The sequence below is a fragment of the Grammomys surdaster genome, unplaced genomic scaffold (assembly GCF_004785775.1).
Source record: "Grammomys surdaster isolate TR1022 unplaced genomic scaffold, NIH_TR_1.0 514, whole genome shotgun sequence".
NCBI lineage: Eukaryota > Metazoa > Chordata > Mammalia > Rodentia > Muridae > Grammomys > Grammomys surdaster.
The window spans coordinates 51293-74750 of record NW_021604933.1 but is presented as its reverse complement, the minus strand read 5'-3'; the positions used below and the strand labels follow the sequence as shown (position 1 = coordinate 74750).

At 38.2% G+C, this 23458-nt stretch overlaps 1 protein-coding gene across 1 annotated transcript in view; it reads left to right on the top strand.

The window, feature by feature from the left end:
• The window catches only part of LOC114633075 (coatomer subunit gamma-2), an 85890-nt gene that overhangs the window by 13629 nt on the left and 48803 nt on the right, over positions 1-23458 (top strand). Inside the window, exon 6 of the mRNA XM_028781695.1 lies at positions 22741-22816. Within this exon, the coding sequence (XP_028637528.1) occupies positions 22741-22816 (76 nt within the window). The remainder of the gene's footprint in view (positions 1-22740; positions 22817-23458) is intronic.

Sequence of the window (23458 nt, the reverse complement as noted above, 5' to 3'; positions counted from 1 at the left end):
AAACATGGATTTCAATCACTGGCAAGAATCAGAAGTTACAGAAGCAGGATAGAAAACAATCACCTTAAAGAATTTCTAAAAATCACCATGAATAGATTGTTAATGGAAACATAGGTGTTAAAGATTCGGGTAGTGAGGGATCATTGGAAAATGAAGCTGGAAAGTGTAGGAGGGGAGTGTTCTATTATAGTGGCAGGAAGCTTAGCAAGTCAAGTTCTGTGATTATTCGGGAAATGTGGCTTATAATAAATAAACTTAGGTTTTAACTGATGAGATTTCCAAGCAATGTTGAAGATGCATTCTGATTTCTTTTTATGTGTTTAGTAAAATTTGAAAATAGGTAAATTGAGAAGAGACCTGTTTAAAAGGAACGGGCTTTCTTTAGATAGGATTTGGGAGGTAAAGATGGGAGAATTGGGAGTTCAAGGCATTTTTGCAATATAGGAAGTTTGAGGCCAGCCTAGGCTACATGAGATCCTGTCTCAAAAACAACCACCACAAACCCAAAGAAATAATAACAACAACAAAATACCAAAAGCTTAGGACTTGATAATTATGTCTAAAGGACATAGGGTGCTAACACTAAGAGAGTTACTGTCATGAAAGTGTGCTACAGAGGAACAGTGAAAGGAGTCAGTGCTGAAAAATTAGATCAAAAGGTCAGAGTCTTCATTTGGAACACTAAAGAGGTCACCCATGAGGCTCATGATACCCTTAGCCCTTAAGCAGAAGCTGAAAATAGAGATGAGATTATCAAGGCCAGATCTGTGGTTTAGCCTTTGTCTAAAACCAGCAAGTCTTTGTACTTATATGGTAGACCCACAAGATGCTTGAGTATGTTATGCCAGCAGAAACACTATGACTTTGACTCGAAGGTACACAGAGAGGACAAAGTGAAAGAAACTTTCAACACTTCTGAACTCAGCATGTAGGAAATAGGCTAATAGACCTGTTTAGTTTTGAGTACATGTTAGCTGTACTTTATGGTCAAGTAGAAGTGGCTAGCTGCATGGGCAGATCTGAAGAGTGCCACTGAGAACTATTAGATTTCTGCTTAAGAACTTTTCCTGGCTAGATTTTAAGTTGTTTAGGGCCTATCTTAGTGTCTTTTCCCGTTACTGTGATAAAATACCCTGAAAAGGCAACTTAAGGGACAACCAGTTTATTTGTCTTACAATAATGTTATTGCTAGGATATCAAAGCAACAGGAATTTGATTGAGCTAGTCTGTTATTTTTAAAGTTCAAAGTTGCAGGTTACAGTCCATTAGGACAAGAAAGTCACAGCAGCAGGAGCCTGAGGGAGCTGGTGACATTACATCCATAGTTAGAGAAGAAAACAACAAGGAACAAATTCACGCCTAGGATTCAGCTTGCCTTTTTTTTTTTTTTTTTAATTTTACTTATATACAGTCCAGGATCCCCTGCCAAGGGAATGATGTCACCCACAGTGGGAAGGTCCAAAATAATTCCCCACAGATGTACCCAAAGGTCCCTCTTCCAGGTAGTTCTATGTTTTGACAAGTTAATAATTAGCACAAGCCATCACAGAGCCAGTGACTTTTTTCTTTCCATTTTCTCTATTTTTAAATGGACACATCTGTACTTGTTATACTGTGGCATTCTTACATTTTATTTTTGTCATGGGTCCAGAGATGGGGAGGATTGCTGCATCAGGAATGACAAGAGTCTTGTCCAAATCTAACTTGATGATTTGATAATACGATTCAGACTTTTGAATTAGTGAAATGTAGATGAGATGTCAGACTGACTTGGTACTGTAATGTGTTGATACTGTGTACTTGATTCTGCACTCTGGAGACGTTTTGGGTGGGGTGAGTGCATTGTTCAGATGGAATGGGCGTAGCTTTCATAGCACAATGACTTTGTGGCATGATCGCATGGCACAATGAGAACTATGTTGGACTTTAATTCTACAGAACTGTAAGAAAATAGATATGTGCTATTATGTCTCTAATTGTGGTAATCTGTTACAGTAAGACTAGAAAACAAATAGTGCAGATAGCCATTCTGTACACATAGACAGTATGTTAACGGGCAGGAAACCCTGAAGGCATATCCTTCATAAGTATGAATTAATAATAAGTATATGGAACTATTATTATCAGGGAAATATAAACTCAAATCTTAATAAGCTATTATGTCATAGGATAGTTAAAAATATTGCAATACAAGAAAACAAAAGCAAAACAATAACAACAAAACTTTTCTCTAGTACAGAGTATGTAAGACAGTTGCAGTTTTCACATATTGTGGTACAACTGTAACTACTTTAGAAAACAGTTTCTTGTAAAGTTAAATTTGTAAAAACCCTGTGGCCAGTAATATTTCTAGATACTTACCCACAGAAAATGAAAATATATTCCTACATACAAAATTGTGTAAGAATTTTGTAGCAGCTTTATTTGTGATTAGGTGTATACCACAGATAATCCAAGTGCTTGTGTATAGAAGAATAGATAAACAGTATGCTATATTCATGCAGTGGTGTACTGCACAGCCATCAAAAGGAACAAATTGGTGATTCAGAAACCACACACATCAATCTCTGAAACTACATGTTGGAACAACAACAACAACAAGCCAAAACCAAACCAAACCAAACCAAACCCAAGAATGGATTTTACTTTTTAAATCCCAAGGACAGTCTGAACTCATTTGTGTTGGTAGAAACTACAAGTCTGGTGGCTTGGATGCAACTGCATAAAGATGAGCATGAGGTGCTTTCTATGGGCATACAAATATTCAATAATTTATTTTGTGTATTTACATGCTTTTCACACTTGCCAAAGCTCATCTAAGTGAACTCAGATTGTTTTGGTTTATGTTACAACTCAGCTAAAGAATAACTTAAAGAGATTTTGTTAATGGCTTAAAGTAGGTCATGTAGATCACGTCTGGTGATACTGTTGTATGTGAAAACCTATGTCTGAAGAGTATGTAGGATTTGGGAGTTGAGTTCCAAAGAATATCCTTCATTTGAACCTTGGGAGTAGTGTATGTGTGGCAGGGGTGATGGTAAATCTCCATTGCTGATCTGAGCAGATTTAGAAACACCTAGAAGACTAGATGCACATCTTGGATGTGTCTAGGAAGTTGTTTCCTGAGATGCTTAAATAAGGAAGGAGAATCCACCCAGAATGTGGGTGGTGCCATCCTGCAGGCTGGAGGCCCAGACTGAATGAAAGTCCAGGGGAGAAAGTCAGCAGAATGCTGTCATTTCCCTTCTTTTTGCTTCCTGGCCCATTATGACTTCAACTGCTCTGCTATATCCTGTCCACCACTGTGGGCAGAATCCTCTAAACCATGAGCCAAAATAAATCCTGTTAGTTTCTACGAAGCATTTAGTTACAGCAATGAGGAAAGAGAAGTAAGAAAGGGTGGGTATCAGTTTGTGGTAAGTTAACATGTCTAGTCTCCATAAATAAGTAATTCATAAATTGCGATTTGTTGTAGAGTTTGTAATCATGCAAACATTTTTAATTGTTAGAGTTAACGTATGAATTTTGGTTGGGAGATGAAAATAGTTTTAGGAACACTAAGTCTTTCCGTGTACTTGATGCAGAACGTTCAAACCTGAGGCAGTTTGTCTGGGTGAATGTCTCAGTTGTCCTTGTGACTAGCTTGAGAAGTGGCTGTCAGGGACATGGTCAGGCTTTTCTATGGTAAGACACTGCTTTCATAGATCTTCAGTAACGTTTTCATTTCAAATTAAAAAAATGAATTTCCAGCTGGTATTTGAAGTTCTACTGTCTTTGGACCTGAAAAACTTTATAGTCCTAAATTGCCTCTAACCTCTACTTCAGTTTGTACTTCAGAAGTGCTTATTCATCTGCCTGTGGTCAGGGGAACACTTGAATCATGGGAGTTCAAGTCAGTGCAGTTCTGTTGGCCAAACTCCTAATGCTATTTGATACCGTGTATTCTTTTACATGTATCTTTTTGTGCCTAGAATCATCTTGTTTACTTTTCTGCATAGTTCAGACACTTAGTATTTTGTGTGTTAATTTCCTTGACAGTTTCCTTGACAGATTCTCCTTGACAGTTCAGCAATTTCAGTTGTTCTTAAAGAACTGTTTTGTATGTATGTTCTAGTATTTAATGTGTTGTTTGGCAAACAATTGTTTAAGTATTTCTCTGACCTCTATACCATTAGAATCTTGAGAACAAGAGTCTTACGTTGCTCCTACTGTTAAAACTGGAGCAGTATCTTCCATTTATAGAAATTCAGTATAGGCATGTATCAGAAGGTAAACAACATAATATACTTCTCTCCTTTAAGTAAGGGCATTGAAATTCTCAGGATAATTTATCTTTCTCTCTGTTTTGAGAAAGTCGTATGGTGGGAGTGTGAAAGGTGTGCTTTAATGGGTGTTGAGAAACCTTTCTGTGTCTGCTTCCCTTTGTTTTTTCCTACCTTGTTTGTAAGCCTGATTTTTAGATTAATATTTATTCCCTTTTCAAATGAAATTGTGGAGGCTTTAGAACAGAGATATTAAAATGAAACCACATCATAAAGATCCTTTCCAAAGCCTAGTGAACAGCAGTGAATAGAAATGAAGGCCAGGGACTTTTAATTCTAGCTAAGATGAAGTAAGGGCACTGTACTGTAACTTTCATAGGAGCACAACAAAAAACTTCAGTAATAATACAAAAGAAACTACTGGGGCCTCAAAAAAAAGTAGATAATAACAAGTAAACTGAGGAGAGAAAACATTGCTTAATAAGTGACTAATAAAAACAGCAAGCTTCATGCATTCTGTTCCTTGTACTCTGGGCAGGCTGAATTAGGACTCTGTATCAGATGGGCTCCAGAGAGATGTCTACCTGTGGCTTGAGCAGACTGAAGAAGAAGGGCCATGGAGGAGCTATAAACTGCAGAGCACAGGGAAGATTTTGTGTTGCTTTTTTCCTCTTCTAGTTTTTTCATGAGGACAGCTCCAGTGATAGAACAACTGTACTGTGGTGTGTAATTGGTATTCTAGACACCTAAAACCCTGACCAAAAAGATGTCGCTGGAAAGAGTGCTCCTGGTGAGCGACAAGTAGGGAGAATACACTTACTACTATTATTAGCAACTTCCTGTTTAGTCTTCCATGGCCCCCGTAGGCTCATATATTTGGATGCTTAGTCACCAGAGAGAATGCTTAGGCACTATTTGAAAGGATTAATAGGATTGGGAGGTGTGGTGTTGTTGAAGAGTGTCAGTGGGGATGGGTTTTGAGGTTTCAAAAGCCCATGGCAAGCCCAGAGTCTCTCTCTCAGCTTATAGATCAAGTTGTAACAAACAGCTCTTGGCAATTGCTCCAGTGCCTGCCTATGTGCCACCATTCTTCCTGCCCTAATGAAAATGAACTAAACCTCTGAAACTGTGAGTGAGCAGTCAGTTAAATGCTTTCTTTGATAATAGTTGTCTTGGTTATGGTCACAGCAATAGAACAGTGACTAATAGCCAACACATATCAAGCAAAAAGAACAATACTGGCGGTATCTGCAGTACTTGAGTTCAGACTATATTACAGAGTCACAGTAGTAAAGAACAGCATGATATTAGCACAAATATAGACACTCAGAAACCCATATATCTGTATCTAAGTGATTCTTGAAAAAGATGCTGAAGGCTGCTTTGGGAAAATGCCTTTTTGACAATTGAAAGCCTTTTTGACAACTAGTGCCTTATTTTGTATAGAAATAAACTAAAAATAGATCAAAGATTTTAGTATGAGATCCTAAACTTTGCAACTACTAAAATAAAGCATTGGTCTGGGTGATGATTTTCCAAATAGTACTCTAGTAGCCCAGAAAACAGAAGCAAGAATTGAGAATCAGGATTATGTCAAATTCAATAAGCTTCACAGCAAGGAAAAAATAGAATGAAGAGACAGAGAGTCTACAGAGTGGGAGAAAAGCTTTGCAGGTAACTATCTGTCAGCAATTAATGTCTAAAATATATAAAGATCAGAAAACATGACATAAAAAAAATCAAATCCAACCAAAGAAGGGCAAATGATAAGAAAAGACATTTGTCAAAAGAAGTATAACTGGCCAATAAATATGTGAAGAACTGCTCAGTATCTTCAGGTATCAGGGTAATGAAAGTCAGAAGTGTATCAAGAGCTAGTCAAAATGGCCATTATCAAATAATTAAACAAGAATAAATGCTGGAAGGATGCAGAGGAAGGAACCCTTGCATAGTACTGCCAGAGTGCAGTTCAGTACAGCCACCAGGGGAGAATGCAAGAGGGGCTTCCTCAGAAAGCTGAAAGTGGCTTGTGCATGGCCTTGCTATACCATGGCTTCTTAATCGTTCCCACTTAAAACCACTTATGTCTATGCAATCAAATGTATAACTCTGGATGTTAGAATAGGAGTAATAATAAACGCTTTGTTGGTAATATAAAGAAATATACAGCAACTTTGATATACATATTACTTTACCATTTGTTAAAAATGAGCAAATTTGTATGCTATTGATATTCTTTTATGCAAATAATTAAATTTTGGCTGAATATTTGATACCATAGGAAGTGGAACATCTTTAATGATTTTTAGAGTTGATTAATATTTTTACTTTATAATTGTCAGTTCTGAGAATGCTGCTTTGTATAAGTATGTACAGAATGTGTGTTTGGAGGCATTTTGGACATTCTGCTCTCAATCTGAAATTCAGTTAACAGTTTTTGTGAAATTCAAGTTAACATCTCAGAGTGGAATCAGACATTCTAATTTAAAACAACTCAAAGATACAATAATTTAATACTAAGGTGTTATAGAATTATGATAGGAAAATATCAAAATTTGAGCTTTTCAATAAATTCTGTTTATATAAAAGTAGAAATTTTATTTCTACAGGAAAAGCACTACAGTTCATAATCTACAATACTCTCAAAGTGTGTGTGAGGCAGCTTTGTTGACAGCGATGATCTGTGTCATGCAAGGGCATGTATTTTATGCTTAGAACCAAGATTTCAGTAACATCACATCATGCAACATGGATGAACACTGCCAAAACACATTAACTTTGTTCTGATCTCCACATATGCACTGTAACATACATGAATCTTCACTTCCATATACTCCCCCAATATCACGCACACACTACACACATGCAAATACACATTTCATTAAAGTGCTATAAAGTCAATTTCAAATACACAGAAACTCAAGTAATTCAATTCTAGTATATTAACATATAAATGCAGAAGTTTTTTTTAAGTCAGGATTAAGTAATGAAAATGTGGATCCTCATAAAGGAATAGGATACTGAAAGTAACTAAAGCCACTGTGGATACAACACAAGCCAGGGGTTGACATCGCTTGTCTACATTGATGAAACATAGTAACTGTGTAACACTGCCACCTACTTTATGGCAAAACAGTGTGAGTATAGACATGAATATCAGATTTAATGATTGTCATAATTTATTTTGGTGAGGAGCAGGCAGCCCAATGGTGTGGTGGCATGCCTACTGAGGACTGCTAAATCAGAGATGATTCCCAGGTAGGTTTAAGATTATTCCTCTAGGACAGCATTTCTCAATCTGTAGATCATAACCCCTTTTTTTGGGGGGGGGATGATATATCAGATATTCTGCGTGTCAGATATTTATATTATGATTCATAACATAATAGCAAAATTACAGTTATGAAGTAGCTGTGAAATAATGTTCTGGTTGGTGCCACCACACCATGAACTGTACTAAAGGGTCATAGCACTAGGAAGGTTGAGAAGCACTGCTCTAAGAAGCAGTGTGTGATGGCATGTGTATGATGCTGTTTTACTTCTAGTGCAGGAATATGAAGAAAAGAAGATTTTAGGAGATATTAATTAGCTTACCTAAGAGACCAATGCTGTTTGAAAAGAAGCTTTGTAGCGTTGCCTCTTTCTCTTCAGGCCTTTTGGCCATTGAAACCATAGTGCCATTTTTAAAGACCAGGCCCTCACCACACATTAAATTTATTAGAACCTGGTTTTGGACTTCTCATCCTCCAGACTGAAGCAAATGAGTTTCTATTCATTACAAATTAACTCAATCTAAAGTATTTCTTTATATCATCAGAAATAGACTGAGACTCTCTTCCCATTTGTGATGTAGGTGAGAGATCCTCATTGGTTGAGGGATAAAAAGGCAGAAACATTTAACTAATTGTCTTTTGGTTCCTGTTGACTGTTAACTGTCCTCAGCACAGAAATATCCCCACACGTCTCATTTATTAATGAGAAGTTGACTACCAGGGGCACCCCAGAATCCCACGTCTGTGAAGGTCTGGGACAGGAAGTACAGTATATGCTGTGTCAGGAGTAATGATGACTGCTGAGCCACTTTGAAGTCAGCATATTAGTGAAGGTCAAGTAGGCGCTAGTCCACTTATAGAGGTTAATGAACTGATCTTGATTCTGTATAGTAACAGCAAATACCATTGTATTTCAGATTTGTGGTATTCACTTGAGTACATTTTGGTGCTTTTATGCCTATGGCAGTGGTGTTTGAGAATAGTCCAACCAAGGTATATCCAACAAAGAGCTCATATCCTGTGGCTTAAAAGTTTAGTCACATCCTGGAGACATAACAGGACTGGATGAGATAACAAGACTGGATGAAGTATATACTAAATATCAGGGGAGGAATAGAATAAATAGCATAGGAAGGAAATGATGGACATCAGTTAGCCTTAGAATAAGTTGTAGACACAAGGATTTCATACTGTGTTTTGCTCACTTTTCTGTGTTCAGGCTTTGGTTGAAATAGTAGGTGGTTACCATTCTAAAACTTCAATAGTAGATTAGACTTAATAGAGATATGTAGATCGAAGGATACATATACATAGTTTCATATATATGCACAGTGCCGTAGTCTCAGGCTTCTTTGATTTTAGCTGTGGTATAGTGAGCAATTGTGTGCAGGATTCAGCTCACTTAATTTATATTGTCTTTTGTTATATTGTATTTTGTTTCCTATCCAGTGGGATTACATACAACTCATATCTGTATACCCCAGAAATGTGGGAGAATTGCTTAAGGCTAATGTTTATCCAGAGGCTCTGGGATGTATTGCAAAAGGTTTCTTAGAAGATTGCTTTGTTAGTCAGTTTTTAACATCTGTGTTGCCATTCCTGATTAAAAAAACAGAGGGAAGCTGTATTTTGTTTGGTTCACTGTTTCACAGGCCACAGTTGCTTGGCTCTCCTGCTTTTGGTCTCATGCCTAGTGAAGTAGGTCATCTTTCTGGGGAGCCACTAGTGCAGGTGGACCATTTGAAGAAACAGGAGACAAAAAGCAGCAGAGAAAAAAGTTTGGAACAAAATATGCCCCTCAAAGCATACCCCCAGTGACCTACCTCTTCCAGCCAGGCTTTCCCTGCGAAGGTTCCAGCACCTCTCATTGATGGCATCATACTACAGATCCATCAGGAGATCACAAAAGACCATTAGCTGGCCACCAGGTCTTTAACACATGAGCTCTTTGGGATAATACTTCATATTCCAACCATACAATTGCTCATTAAATAACTAGTTGCAAACTGGGGAACATCTCTTTATACTGATTTTGCCTACTAACCTGCTGTCTTTCCTGTGCTTCACAGTTCTTTCAGCACATTTCCATAGAAGCCTTTTGGAGCGAACCTTTTCTATACACAGGGAAGCTAAGACAGTTATAAAGCATGACTTAGGAAACCGTGGGCTATGGCTAAAACCATTGCTTAATCTTTTAAAATAAAATATTATTTTAGTGTAGCTATACCCATTTTTAATGTATTGTGTATGACTGCTTTTAGGCTATGAAAGATTTGAGTAGTATTGAAGAGATGTGTAGACTACAAAATTCTAAAACATTTACTAATTGATCCTTTTCAAAACAATAACAAAAAAGCCAAACCTGTTTCCTAATGATGCTGTAGCAAATTACTACAAACCTGTTAACTTAGAACAGCAACCTTGGTGGCTTAAAAACAACACAATTTTTTTATAAATCAGGGTGGGAAGAGTTTGCTATACAAATATGTAGACCTGAGTTTGAATCTCCAGAACCTATGAGGTAGATTAGCATCTGTAACCCCAGTGCATCCCTATATATAGTGAAATGGGAACCAGAGACAGGAGAGTTCCTGGAAGCCCCGTAGCTAGATAGTCTGGCATATGGAGCAGTAAAACAAGATACTTCAAACAAGGTGAAAGGCAAAGACCAATATCTCAGGTTTTCCCCTGACGTCCACATGCTTGCTGTGGTATGCATGTAACCATACTTACACACATGAATGTATGCATGCACACATATCATATACACATATCATATACAAGTACATATCATATACTAACACATACAAATAATCTCTGATAAGCAGTTTTACTGGGCTGGAGTCAGAGGTGTGCCCAGGGCTAGTTCTTTTTGGCCACCCTAGGAAGTTTGCTTGCCTTCTCTAGCTTCTGGAGGCTGCCTGCATCTTCTTGCCTCATACTTCATTGTTACATCTTCTACATCCTGCATCAGCCTCCTGCTTCACTCTGATAAGTATACTTGTGATTGTATTACAGCCCACTGCGCTATTCTGGCAGCATCCCGTCTTAAAGTCTTCAATAAAATCACATCTACAAAGAGCTTTGCCACATAAAATAAGTTTATAGGTTCTAGAGTGTAACCCCTGAATATATTTGGAACCTTTCATTTAGCTGATCAGCCTTCCCTCTAGTCCTCCCAAGTTCACATCTGCCCTTCATGTAAAATACATTCTCCCTCTTACAATGTCTTCCAAAGACTGAATCCCATGGTGTCAACTCTAGCTCAGAACTCCTAGATATCATCAGTTAAATTGTCAAAACAGAGGCTGAAGAAATGGCTCAGTGGTTTAGAACACCAATGGCTCTTCCAGTGGTCCTTAGTTCAGTTCCCAACAACCGCATGGTGGCTCACAACCATCTGTGATGGGATGTGATGTCCTCCTCTGGTGTGTCTGAAGACAGCTATAATGTACTCATATACATAAAATAAATAAATCTTTTTAAAAATAAATAAATTGTCAAAATGTGGTATGGACAAGTTTCTGGGTGTAATTTCTCCTGGTGAAGACTAGTATGCTTCCTGCTTTCATAAGTCAACAGAAATGTGCTCCCTAGATACAGTGGTGGAGTGGGCCGAGAGTCAGGCAACACTCATTCTCTATCATAAAGGGAGAAACATATTTTTTTTTTAAAAAAAGGAATTAATAGTGCTGAGCAAACATATAAACTTTGTTTAAGCTTAAGCCCTCCACACATGTGTGTTCTGCTGTAGAACTGAGTAGCTGTGAGTAGGTCTCAACAACTTACACAGCCTAAAATATTCCTTAGGTTTTCCTTGTTAGAGTATATGCTGGTTGACAGCATGAGTCTTTGTCTTTTGCTCATTAGCATATCCAAGTCTCTAGAATAGTACTTGCTATATAATAAACACTTATAACATAGAACAAAAAGTAAAGATTAAAGTAATTTAATAGAACTGAAGGGGCAAACCTTTAATATGGCTGAGGTAACCCCAGTTTATAGATAAAATATTCAGCAATAAAATATAGGAAAATTTTCTTGGTTTACGAAGAAAGAAACTTACAACTTAAAATTGCACAGTTCATTCAAACAAAAATTGTAACAGAACAACCAATGCTAAAATGCATCTTGGATAGATTATATTGTTGAGAAAAAAAAACAAAGAGTGCTAGTCCCTTAAACATAGGTATGGTGGTGTGTGCCTGCAAACACAACCCTAGCACTTGGTAACTGGAAGAGGAATATTATGAATTCCAAGTCAGCTTGGGCAGTATAGCAAGTTCCAGGACAATACTACATAGTAAATGTAAGGGGTAAGGGTGGGGACAGACTCAGGTGACAGAAACAGATACAGACTCCAGAGACTGACCACTTGACCAAGTCTGGTTTTAGCCATTCATGACAGTTTGAAGTGTCAGAAAAGAATGGGGACAGTGTCTGCAAGGCTGTAAGAAAAAGAATGAGGAGATCCAAAGACAGTTTACAAATTGTTAAGTTGCTTTTCAAATGCAGGGACAGTACTCAGACTTTAAAACTTGAAAGAGCTTAGGGATCATAACATCCATGAGCTTTTCTTACAACTAAAAGTTTAAATTACAGTAATCTTAAAGATAAGAGTGAATTCTATAATATATCATAGAAAATGAGTTAGTAGTAAACATTGAGTTTATAAAAGTAAGTATAAACCACTCTAGGAATTATTGTTAGAAATTGAATATAAATATTATATATAGTTATAAATATTTTTCATGATAAGAATATATAAAAATTGAGGAGAGATAGGCAAACAGACAAAAGAGATATTATATACACATTAATTTTCTTAAGTTTCATAAGTTAATTTTTTTAACCTAAGATAATATGGAAACCACAAAAAAAGCTAAAGTTAAAATAGAAATCTGCCGGGCGGTGGTGGCGCACGCCTTTAATCCCAGCACTCGGGAGGCAGAGGCAGGCGGATTTCTGAGTTCGAGGCCAGCCTGGTCTACAGAGTGAGTTCCAGGACAGCCCGGGCTATACAGAGAAACCCTGTCTCGAAAAACCAAAAAAAATAAAATAAAATAGAAATCTTCCACATTTCAGAAAGCACAACACTTAGCAGAGCCTGGTAACTGTGGCTCTAGTTGGAAATGTAGGGAGTAGCTTATATAAGCCTACTAAAATTATAGTAACATTAACTGAGGTAAAATTTAAGACTCAGCTCTTTAGTCCCACCTTTGTGTTGTAAGTGCTTGGCAACCATGCAGAACCCACAGTTACTATAGTCAATGATATAAAACATTCCTATCACTGCAATATATATATATCTTTTTCTTTTGAAGAGCATTGGATTATAAGGAACAAAGAAAATATTCAAAATAAAGTTGCTACACAAAATGATTGGATACAATTAGCTCTAAATGTAGTTTGTTAAAAGAGGTACAGATTAGAGAGAGCATACAGTCAGGTGTTGTGGTGCACATTGCTAATCTTAGCACTTAGGAGGTGTAGGCAAGAGGATTGCAGATTCAAGGTTATCCTGGGCTATATAGAAGAACTGTTTCAACATCCCAACAGCAGGAGAAGTAACAGACAAAAAACAAAACCCCATCAAACTTTGCTAGATATTATGATGGAGGAAAACTACAAAGTAAAATCTGAATGTAGAAGAATACACAAAAACATACAAGCCAGCTCTGAAAGAGCTTAGGCCATGCTGTTAATACTAGGAAACTGGTTTCTGTGCACAAAAAGTTTTGAATGAGACAAAAGAAGTATTTTTTGATGATGAAAAATGAGGACAGAATGGTAGTGAATTATTCAGTTAATAGGTGATCAAAAGACCAAAACACAATAAATGCAAATAGAAGCAAATATTATCAGTCTCATTATACAAAGAAGATTTAAACACATTCAAATTTTTAATAGTATATTTTATTATGATTAATATTTATAAAAACTACACCTTTATAATAGAAAAGTTACCTTTACATGTGTTTGTAGAATTATTTTAAAATATTCTGCATGCATTTAGGCCCTGAGAACATTTAATTTCAGAAAATGGAAATATAGTGGAAATTATATTTTCTCATTACAATGTAATCAGACCATAAACTTATTTAGAAAACAAAAGAAAAGTGAATAATTAAAGCTGTGCTCAAAACATTTTATGATCATTAGCCTATAAGTTATATAGTAGTTGAAAGTTTTCTGCAGTTGACAATAGGGTCTAGTTTGTGGATGTTCTTGAAAGTCCAGAGAATCAAGTCTATAATGTACAGTATCAGAAGACATTCAGAAAAATATTTACACCCCAGAACTTCTCCAGCAGCTACTGCTCCAATTGTCCAATGAGTACTGGAGCACACTAAGTGAATCATGCCCTGCTCTGTGGCAGCCATACCAGGCACAGTGGCAGATTTTGACTCCAGATGTTATGGACCTATGCATTGCCTGTTAATAACTTCAAGTCTGTCTGGCTCTGTCTGCACTCTGCCTGTAGTTTAGGAACCTTGAGTCAGTTCTCTAGTCAGAAATAGACAGCAGTGGTAGGGCTCTAGTACTCTAGTACTCGGTGCTCTACCTGCAGGGATTCTACTTAAAAGGGTATTTGTTTATTTGAATGAAACAAGGTCTCACTGTGTAATCCTGGTTGACTGGTCTGGAACCCATTTTATAGATCAGGCTGGCCTTGATCTCAGATCTGCCAAGTACTAGGATTAAAGACATTTGCCTTATCAGGATGACCAAAGTATCTGAGCCTACTTCCCTGTCCTAGGCAAGGGTCATTTTCATCTCTGAAACCTACTTCCTTGTTCTAGCCTAAAATTTAGATTCCTGTCTGAAATTACTTCTTTGTTCTAGCCTAATATTTAGGTTCCTGCCTGAGATTATTTTTTTTTGTTCTAGCCTAAGATTTAGATTCCTACCTGAAATTACCTCTTTGTTCTAGCCTGATATCAGATTCCTGCCTGAAGCCTACCTCCTTGTACTTGACCAATGTAATATGCCTGCCAAGCAGCCCATTTCCTCGTCCTTGGCCCATGTCAGATTCTTGCCAAGCAGCCCCAAAGGCTGTCCACCTCTCCCCCTTTTTCATTTCATTAACAAGACTGAGCCTGTCTTAGGTCAGTCTGACAAGAATGCCTTCCTTACCCGTCATGGAATATGTATTATCAAAAGCAATGCATTTCTGTCTTAGGTTGGTAAGGCTCTGTACAGAATCTTACCTATCCTTGGCTTGCCAGTCTGTTAATTTAATAACTCTGTCTGGGGGATCCATTTTCAGGTTCAAGCCATGTACTTGACTGCCAACATGTTTGGTCATTCTTTTTTTTTGCATTTGATTTTTTTATTGGATATTTTATTTACATTTCAGATGTTATCCACTTACCCCATTTCCCCCCAGCCCAGGAACCCCCTATCCCATCCCCCTCCTCCTGCTTCTATGAGGATGTGCCCCTACCCACTCCCACCTCCCCACCCTCAAATTCCCCCACGCTCATTGTCCAGCCTTCATGGAACCAAGGATCTCCTCTTTTATCTATGCCTGCAACAAGGCCATCCTCCTCCACATACACAGCTGGAGCCATGGGTCCCTCCCTATGTGCTCCCAGGCTGGTGGTTTAGACCGTGGGAGCTCTGGTTGGTTGGTATAGTTGCTGTCTTCATGGGACCTCAAACGCTTTTAGCTCCTTCAGCTTCTCTCTAACTCCTCCATTGGGAACCCCATGATCAGTTCAGTGGTTAGCTGTGAGCATCTACCTCTGTATATGTCAGGCTCTGGCAGACCTCTAAGGAGACAGCTATGTCAGGCTCCTGTCAGCATGTACTTCCTGGCATCCACATCAGAGTCTACCTTTGGTGACCACACATGGGATGGATACCCAGGTGGAATGGTCTCCAGATGGCGCCTCCTTCAATTTCTGTCCCACACTTTGTCTTCATATTTGTTCCCTTGAGTATTTTGTTGATCCTTCTAAGAAGGATCAAAGCACCCACACTTGGCTTTTCTTCTTCATGAGCTTCATGTGGTCTGTCAGTTGTGTCTTGGGTATTGCGAGCTTTTGGGCTAATATCCAATTATCAGTGAGTGCATAGCATGTGTGTTCTTTTGTGATTGCGTTACCTCACTTGGGATGATATTTTCTAGTTCCATCCATTTACCTGAGAATTTCTCAAATTTATTGTTTTTAATAGGTGAGTAATACTCCATTGTGTAAATGTACCACATTTTCTGTAGCCATTCCTCTGTTAAAGGACATCTGGTTTCTTTCCAGCTTCTGGCTATTATAAATAAGGCTGCTGTGAACATAGTGGAGCATGTGTCCTTGTTATATGTTGGAGCATCTTCTGGGTATATGCCCAGGAGTGGTATAATTGAGTCCTCAGGTAATGCTATTTCCAATTTCCTGAGGAACTGCCAGACTGATTTCTAGAGTGGTTGTACCATCTTGCAATCCCACCAACAATGGAGGGCTATAAGAAATAGTGATCACAGGAATGTTCACATAATTGAGTTTAATGCCTTGCTTTTTCTTTGACTAGTTGTGTTTATTGTATTGCTTGTTCCTTGACTATTTACATCTATTGTATTGCTAGACCCTCAACCTAGAACAGACCTTAATACATATATGTAATCAAAATGGTATAAAAGCATAAAGGAAGAGGGGGGGATGGGACTGTTTGCATCTATTGTATTGCTAGACCCTCAACCTAGAACAGACCTTAATACATATATGTAATCAAAATGATATACAAGCATAAAGGAAGAGGGGGGAATGGGATGGAGGTTCTAGGGAGAGGAAATGGAGAAAGGGGATGACATCTGTATTGTTAATAAATAAAATAGCCAATAAAAATTTAAAGAAAGAAAGAAAGAAAGAAAGAAAGAAAGAAAGAAAGAAAGAAAGACATTTGCCACCACCTCCACTTTTACTTAAAACTTTTATTAAAAACCGTATTGTAGCCATGGACATAGTATACATTTCCAATCCCAGCACTTGGGAGGCTAAGAAACAAAGATTGTGAATTTAAAGCTAGCCTGGACTATACAATGAGATTATAATAAATTATAATATTTCTTTTTTTTTCATTCTTTCGTCATTTTATTTTTTTAAATGTTAATCAAAGGCTTTTATAAGTTTGGTAATGCTCAATAACAAGATGCCCATACAATCAGAAGTGTAACCCAAAACCCAACCTAGATATACCAACTATCTTTGACTGGCAGAGACACTCGAACATCAGCCTCCATGTCTCCTCCCCCCCCCATCTCCTAGCTCCTCTCTCCTTCTCCTCCTCTCCTTACTCCTCCTCTCCTTCCCCTTACTCCTCCACCTTAGCTCCTCCTACATATCACCCTTTCTGTTTAGATAAAACTTTTCTCTCAAAATACAATTAAAGCATAACTATACCAATTTGTATCAGTAAGGTACAAGATAGACCTAATACCCAGTCCATCATTTTGTTGACTAACCAGAACCTATGTCATCTTTCCTAACTAAAAGACTTAGTTCTGAAACTGGCTTTTTTCTTGGCTTTAGAATGAATGTCAGCTGAATACCATCCTCTCAAGTCTTTTCTCTCAAAGTAAATAGCCAGGATTGGCTATAAGACTATAAGCCTTCAACCCTGTCAGAAATCCAGAATGACTGAGTTAACTGAAATTATACACACAAAGCATAGCTTCTAAAACTTAGCCAATTTATAGAGACTACTGAACACCTGGACAGTCCCTATACTACAAAACGTTGGAGCATCCAATCTTCAGCCCTCTGACCCAGGATCATCTGACAGATCTAGTGATGCAGAATTATTAAGGGCTGATTACTCTGTCTTGGCAGATATAATCAGTCGACTATTCTGCAGGTGTATCCTTTTCAGGACAGTAATTTGTCTGTAGATGAAAAGAGACAATTCTTGCCTAGTCTCTGTCTCACCACAACTGGAGTAACTCCAAAGATGCTCAATTTCTTCTTAGAATCCAAGACAGGAAGCTGTCAGGAGCAGACAGGTCTCTAATCAAAATGAACCTTAACACAGAAATGTTTGTAACATCAATTCTGTGGACTTCTGATGTTTGGAAAACCAACTATCCATGTAAGGCAATCTGGACTGTTGTCTGTTAACTCCTCTCAGCTATTTCTAAATCAAATCTAGAAAACACCCTAACAATAAACTCAGAGCCATGAATTTGCTATAGGCCCTTAACTCACAGGCTAACCATCTCAAATCAGTTAAAAAAGTTAAAGAAGGACTGGGTCTAAGCCTTGTATTCCTAAATGTGTTATATAGGCCCAATGCCTATGAGAGTAACAATGTTAATCTCACTTCTATATCAATAAGAAACTCGTACCAATGAAAACCTTAAATTTGAAATCAAAGTAAATTTTGTACCATTTAAGAAATTATAACTTCAGCTTAATAACAATTATACAGATTTCTACCAATAGGTTATGGCTATGCAATAAATCCTAGCTATTCCTCCCTGTTCCAACAAAACCACTACTTTTCCCTGGAAAGACAGCCCAATGTTAACCACCTCAGTCCCCAAGCCTAAGGAATAGGGGTGCCAACTCTTCATTAACTTCTTCAAGCTGATTACAGGCATTGAGATATTAGAAGAGGGGTGGGGGAAGAGAGTTAATTTATAAGCCTCTGACGTCTGTGTCTTCACTGCATCCAGCTGAGATTCCTGGACATCAGAAGTTTGAGCAGGTCTCCTCAGCTTGCTTGATGAGTTGACACACCAAGGCTGTGTATTTTGCAATATACAATTCTCAAAACAAATTTTAGTATCAAGATATTTTTTGTTTGAATTCTGGAATCTAGACTTCTGGTGGCCTGTCTCTGTCATGTCTAATCCATATAATCCTGGGAGTTTCTATGAGGGTATGCTCCCACCATCCTCCCATTCCCGCCTCCCTGCTCTCAAATTCCTCAACACTAGGGAATCCAAACTATTGGGTACCAGGGCCCTCCACGTCCACTGATGCCTGACAAGGCCACCTTCAACTACCTATACAGGTGGAGCCATGAGTCCCTCCCTTTGTGTTCTCAGGCTGGAGGTTTTAGAATGGCTACTCCAGCTTGTTTCTTAGGACCATTTGCTTGAAAAATTGTTTTCCAGCCTTTTACTCTTAAGGTAGTGTCTGTCTTTGTCACTGAGGTACGTTTCCTGTATGCAGCAAAATCCTGGGTCCTGTTTAAGTATCCAGTCCTATGTCTTTTTATTGGGGAATTGAGTCCATTGATATTAAGAGATATTAAAAAACAGTGATTGTTGCTTCCTGTTATTTTTGTTATTAGAGGTGGAATTATCTTTGTGTGGCTTCTTTTGGATTTGTTGGAAGAGGATTACTTTCTTGCTCTGTCTGGGGTATAATTTCCCTCCTTGTATTGGAGCTTTCCCGCTAATATCTTTTGTAATGCCAGGTTTGTGGAAAGATATTATGTAAATTTGGTTTTGTCATGGAATATCTTGGTTTCTCCATCTATGGTAATTGAGAGTTTTGCTGGGTATAGTAGCCTGGGCTGGCATTTATGTTCTCCTAGGGTCTGTATGACATCCGTCCAGGATCTTCTCGCTTTTATAGTCTCTTGTGAGAAGTCTGGTGTAATTCTGATAGGTCTGCCTTTATATGTTACTTGACCTTTTTCCCTTACTGCTTTTAATAGTCTTTCTTTGTTCTGTGCATTTGGTGTTTTTATTATTTCATGATGGGAGGTATTTCTTTTCTGGTCTAGTCTATTTGGTGTTCTGTAGGCTTCTTGTATATTTTTGGGCTTCTCATTCTTTAGGTTAGGGAAGTTTTCTTCTATAATTTTGTTGAAGATATTTATTGGCCCTTTAAGTTGGGAATCTTCTCTCTCCTCTATACCTATTATCCTTAAGTTTGGTCTTCTCATTGTGTCCTGGATTTTCTGGATGTTTTGTGTTAAGAACTTTTTGCACTTTGCATTTTCTTTGACAGCTGTGTCAATGTTTTCTATGGTATCTTCTGCGCCTAAGTTTCTCTCTTCTGTCTCTTGTATTCTGTTGGTGATGCTTGCATCTATAACTTCTAATTTTTTTTCCTAGGTTTTCTATCTCCAGAGTAGTCTCCCTTTGTGATTTCTTTATTGTTTCTACTTCCATTTTTATGTCCTGGATCAATTTGTTCGATTCCTTCACCTGTTTGGTTGTGTTCTCTTGTAATTCTCTAAGGGGATTTTTGTATTTCCTCTTTAGGGGCATCTACCTGTTTACCTGTGTTCTCCTCAAATTCTTTGGGAGTGTTATTTATGTCCTTCTTAAAGTCCTCTATCATCATCATTAGAAGTGATTTTAAATCTGAGTCTTGCTTTCCTGGTGATATGGGGAATTCAGGACTTTCTAGTGTGGGAGAACTAGGTTCTAATGATGCCAAGTACCCTGGGTTGCTGATGCTTATGTTCTTGCGCTTGCCTTTCGCCATCTGGATCACCTTAGTGCTACCTGCCCTGTCTCTTACTGGAGCCTGTCTTTCCTATTATCTTAGTTGTTTCAGAACTATGTGGGGTGGGTGTTACTACTGGGGTTAGAGCTGGGGCCCAAGATCTGCTCAGTGCTCAGGCCCAGACTGGAAGGAACCAGTGCTCCGGGCCAGGAGTGAATTCCTGGGTCCTAGTGAGTTCCAGTTATTCTGGGGTGGGTGTTGCTGTCTCCTTACCTAAGATGCTGCCCAGGTTAGAGCTCCTGGGAGACCCACTTCCTCTGGGTTTTGTGAGATTGCATGCAGAGAAGACACCTGGGATCTGCTCAATGCTTGGGCCCACACTGAAAAGAACCAGTGCTCTGGGCCAGGAGTGAATTCCTGGATCCTAGTGGGTCCCAGTTATCCTGTTTTTTTTTGTTGGGGGGGGATTGCTGTCTCCCTACCTAAGATATTGCCCAGGTTAGAGCTCCTGGGAGGCCTACTTCCTCTGGGTTTTGTGAGATTGGGTGCAGAGCAACCACCCCAAATTATAATATTTCATACCTGCAGAATAGTATTTCATTTCAATAGTATTTCAAATGATCTGAATTTTTTAAATAAAATTCATTGCAATAAAGAAGTTTCATATCAATTTTTAAATTATTTATGTATGTATTTATGTGTATAGGTATACACATGTGATAGCACACTTATGGAGGTCAGAGGACAACTTTCCGAAGTTGCCTTTTTCCACTATATGGTTCCCAGGCTTTGAACTTAGGTCACCCCTTATCAGTTCCTTAACACACAGAATTCCCTTCGTGTAGTGTCCTGTTGATATTTAAAAGCAAAAGCCACTTGACTGTATGTCCAAAAGGTACTTGTCATAATTTATGCCTGTTTTCTAAAAAACAAACAACCTCAAAACACTGAGAAACAGAAAGAGGTGAAGACTACATTAGCAATTAAGGTATGTCAAGCTTAAGGCTAGGAATGTAGCTCAGTGGTACCGTGTTTTCAGGGACCTAGCCTGATCTCATAACTGTCAGCATTGCAGTTAATCTAATGGAAAGCATTAAACAGTATCAAATTAGTATTACCATTCTTTTAGATTTTTTTAAAAATTTGTTATTGGTTATTTTATTTATATTTCGAATGTTACCCTCCTTTCCAGTTTCTTCCCCAAAACCCTCCCATCCCACCACCTCTTCCCCCTGTCACCCACCTACCCACTTCTGACCCACCACCCTAGCATTCCCCTACACTGGGGCATCAAGCCTTCACAAGACCAAGGACCTCCCCTCCCTTTGATGCCAGAGAAGGCCATCCTCTGCTACATATGCAGCTGGAGCCATGGGTCCCTCCATGTATACTCTTTGGTTGGTGGTTTATTCCTTGGGAGCTCTGGGTGTCTGATTGGTTGTTATTGTTGTTCTTCCTATGGGGTTGCAAACTCCCTCAGCTCCTCCATTGGGGACCCCGTGCTTAGTCCAATGGTTGGCTGTGAGCATCCACCTCTGTATTTGTCAGGCTCTGGCAGAGCCTCTCAGGAGACATTCATATCAGGCTCCTGTCAGCAAGCGCTTCTTGGCATCCACAATAGTGTCTGGGTTTGGTGGCTGCATGTGGGATGGATCCCCAAGTGGGGCGATCTCTGGATGGCCTTTCCTTGAGTCTCTGCTCCACTCTTTGTCCCTGTAATTTCCTTTAGACAGGAGCAATTCTAGGTTAAAATTTTGAGAAGGATTGGGGCCCCCATCCCTCAACCAGGGACCATGTCTAACCTCTGGATATGGTCTTTAATTAATATAGTTACTTGGTAAGAAGAAATAAAATATTGTTTTGAAAAGAAAGTGCCAAGGAGCTAAAATGATTCTTGTTTTATTATTAAATAAAACAGGAAAGGTCAAAATCCAGGGGTGAGCATTTTAATAAATCTTGCAGAAAACCTTCCTTACTAGAAAGCTCCAATTATCTCCAGTTAAGTGAGGAGAGACAGACATTTGCATTAATTACCATCTTTCTAATATTTAGAAACTATTTTGTTAAATTAACTACTTTTACAATTTAAAAGGAATAAACAGTAAACTCTCAGTTTTTCATCCTTTTTGCTCTAGCTGTTCTAACAAAATGAGGCAGTTGTGGCCATGTTAGATTATATGAGAGGAGTTGAGAAAGGCAGAAGAAGCAGGAAGTGAGATCACCAGTTTGGGAGTAGTATAATTCCTCGAGGACATGAAAAGAGAGGATAAAAGGCTAGTTAACCTTTTAAAAGTATGATGTGGAATTGTCTAGCTCAGTTCATATGCATCTGCCTATTTCTAAAGCCTGCCAGCAAGAAGTCATTGATGGTTGTCAGTTTTGGAACCTGTGACTAAGAGAGAGATAAGAGGGAATGAATGAGCTTTTTATTTGTTAATTTCATATAAAAAGTTTTTCTAGTCTGATAGCTCTTAAGGATTTGGGGACATTTCAGCTTAGGGCTTTCTGTAGCATTGCCATCATCATCACCATTATTGTTTACTAAATGTATTTAAAATTATGTATATTTTCATTTGTTTATATGGTTTAGTTTTTCTTTTTCACTCTATTGATATGTGCCTTCCACGAAGCAAAAAACATGGTTATGTTCACCACTCTATTTATTAGGGCTTACACTTACAAGTAGTTTCTGAACTAGTAGTGGTGGTAAGGTCCTTATGAAGACAATTGGGAATTGGTTAGAAGTGGACTCTAGGGAGAGAACATTTTTATTAAAATCGTCCTAATCAATTTGTCTTTCTTAAGTCTGACCAAGGACATGACTGGAAAGGAAGATGTGTACCGGGGCCCAGCCATCAGGGCTCTCTGCAGAATCACAGATGTAAGTTCTCTTAGTTTAGCGCATTGCTAAAGGAAACACTAACTGTGGATTTATGCTTAGGTACATCTCCGTACGTCTCAATCTTCTCAAGGCTTATAATTTTTTTTGAGACAGGATCTTTAACTTGCTGTTTAACTCAGACCAGCCTTAGATTCACAATCTTTCTGCCTCAGCCTCCTGAGTGCTAGAGTTAAAGGCATGTATCACTATATCTGGCTTACATTTTGTAGTTTGATCCAGATCAGACTGGAAATTTTATAAATCTGGATCCTAGAAGAAATAATATAAACAGCTTAATTTTTTTTTTGCTACCTTGTTATTTTGTTGTGGTTTTCTTTTTGGTGTTAAATTTTTAGTTGAGACTTAGCAAATTCTTTTAAATCTGAATATTGGTCCCAGTATGTTTACACATTTTTATCTGCCACTACCCTTCTGGAACAAAAAGCTTTTTTCATGTTAAAGTTTACAAGAACCTTACTTCCAGATGATTCTATGCTGAGGGTTTACTGTAGTAGGATATTACACATTTAATTTGCCATGTATCTTAAAATAATCAGAAATTTTATTTGATGTGTAGGTTTAAGATATATAACAAGTGCTTTTCATATTAGAACCGTTTAAGCATCTTGATTCCAAAAGGAG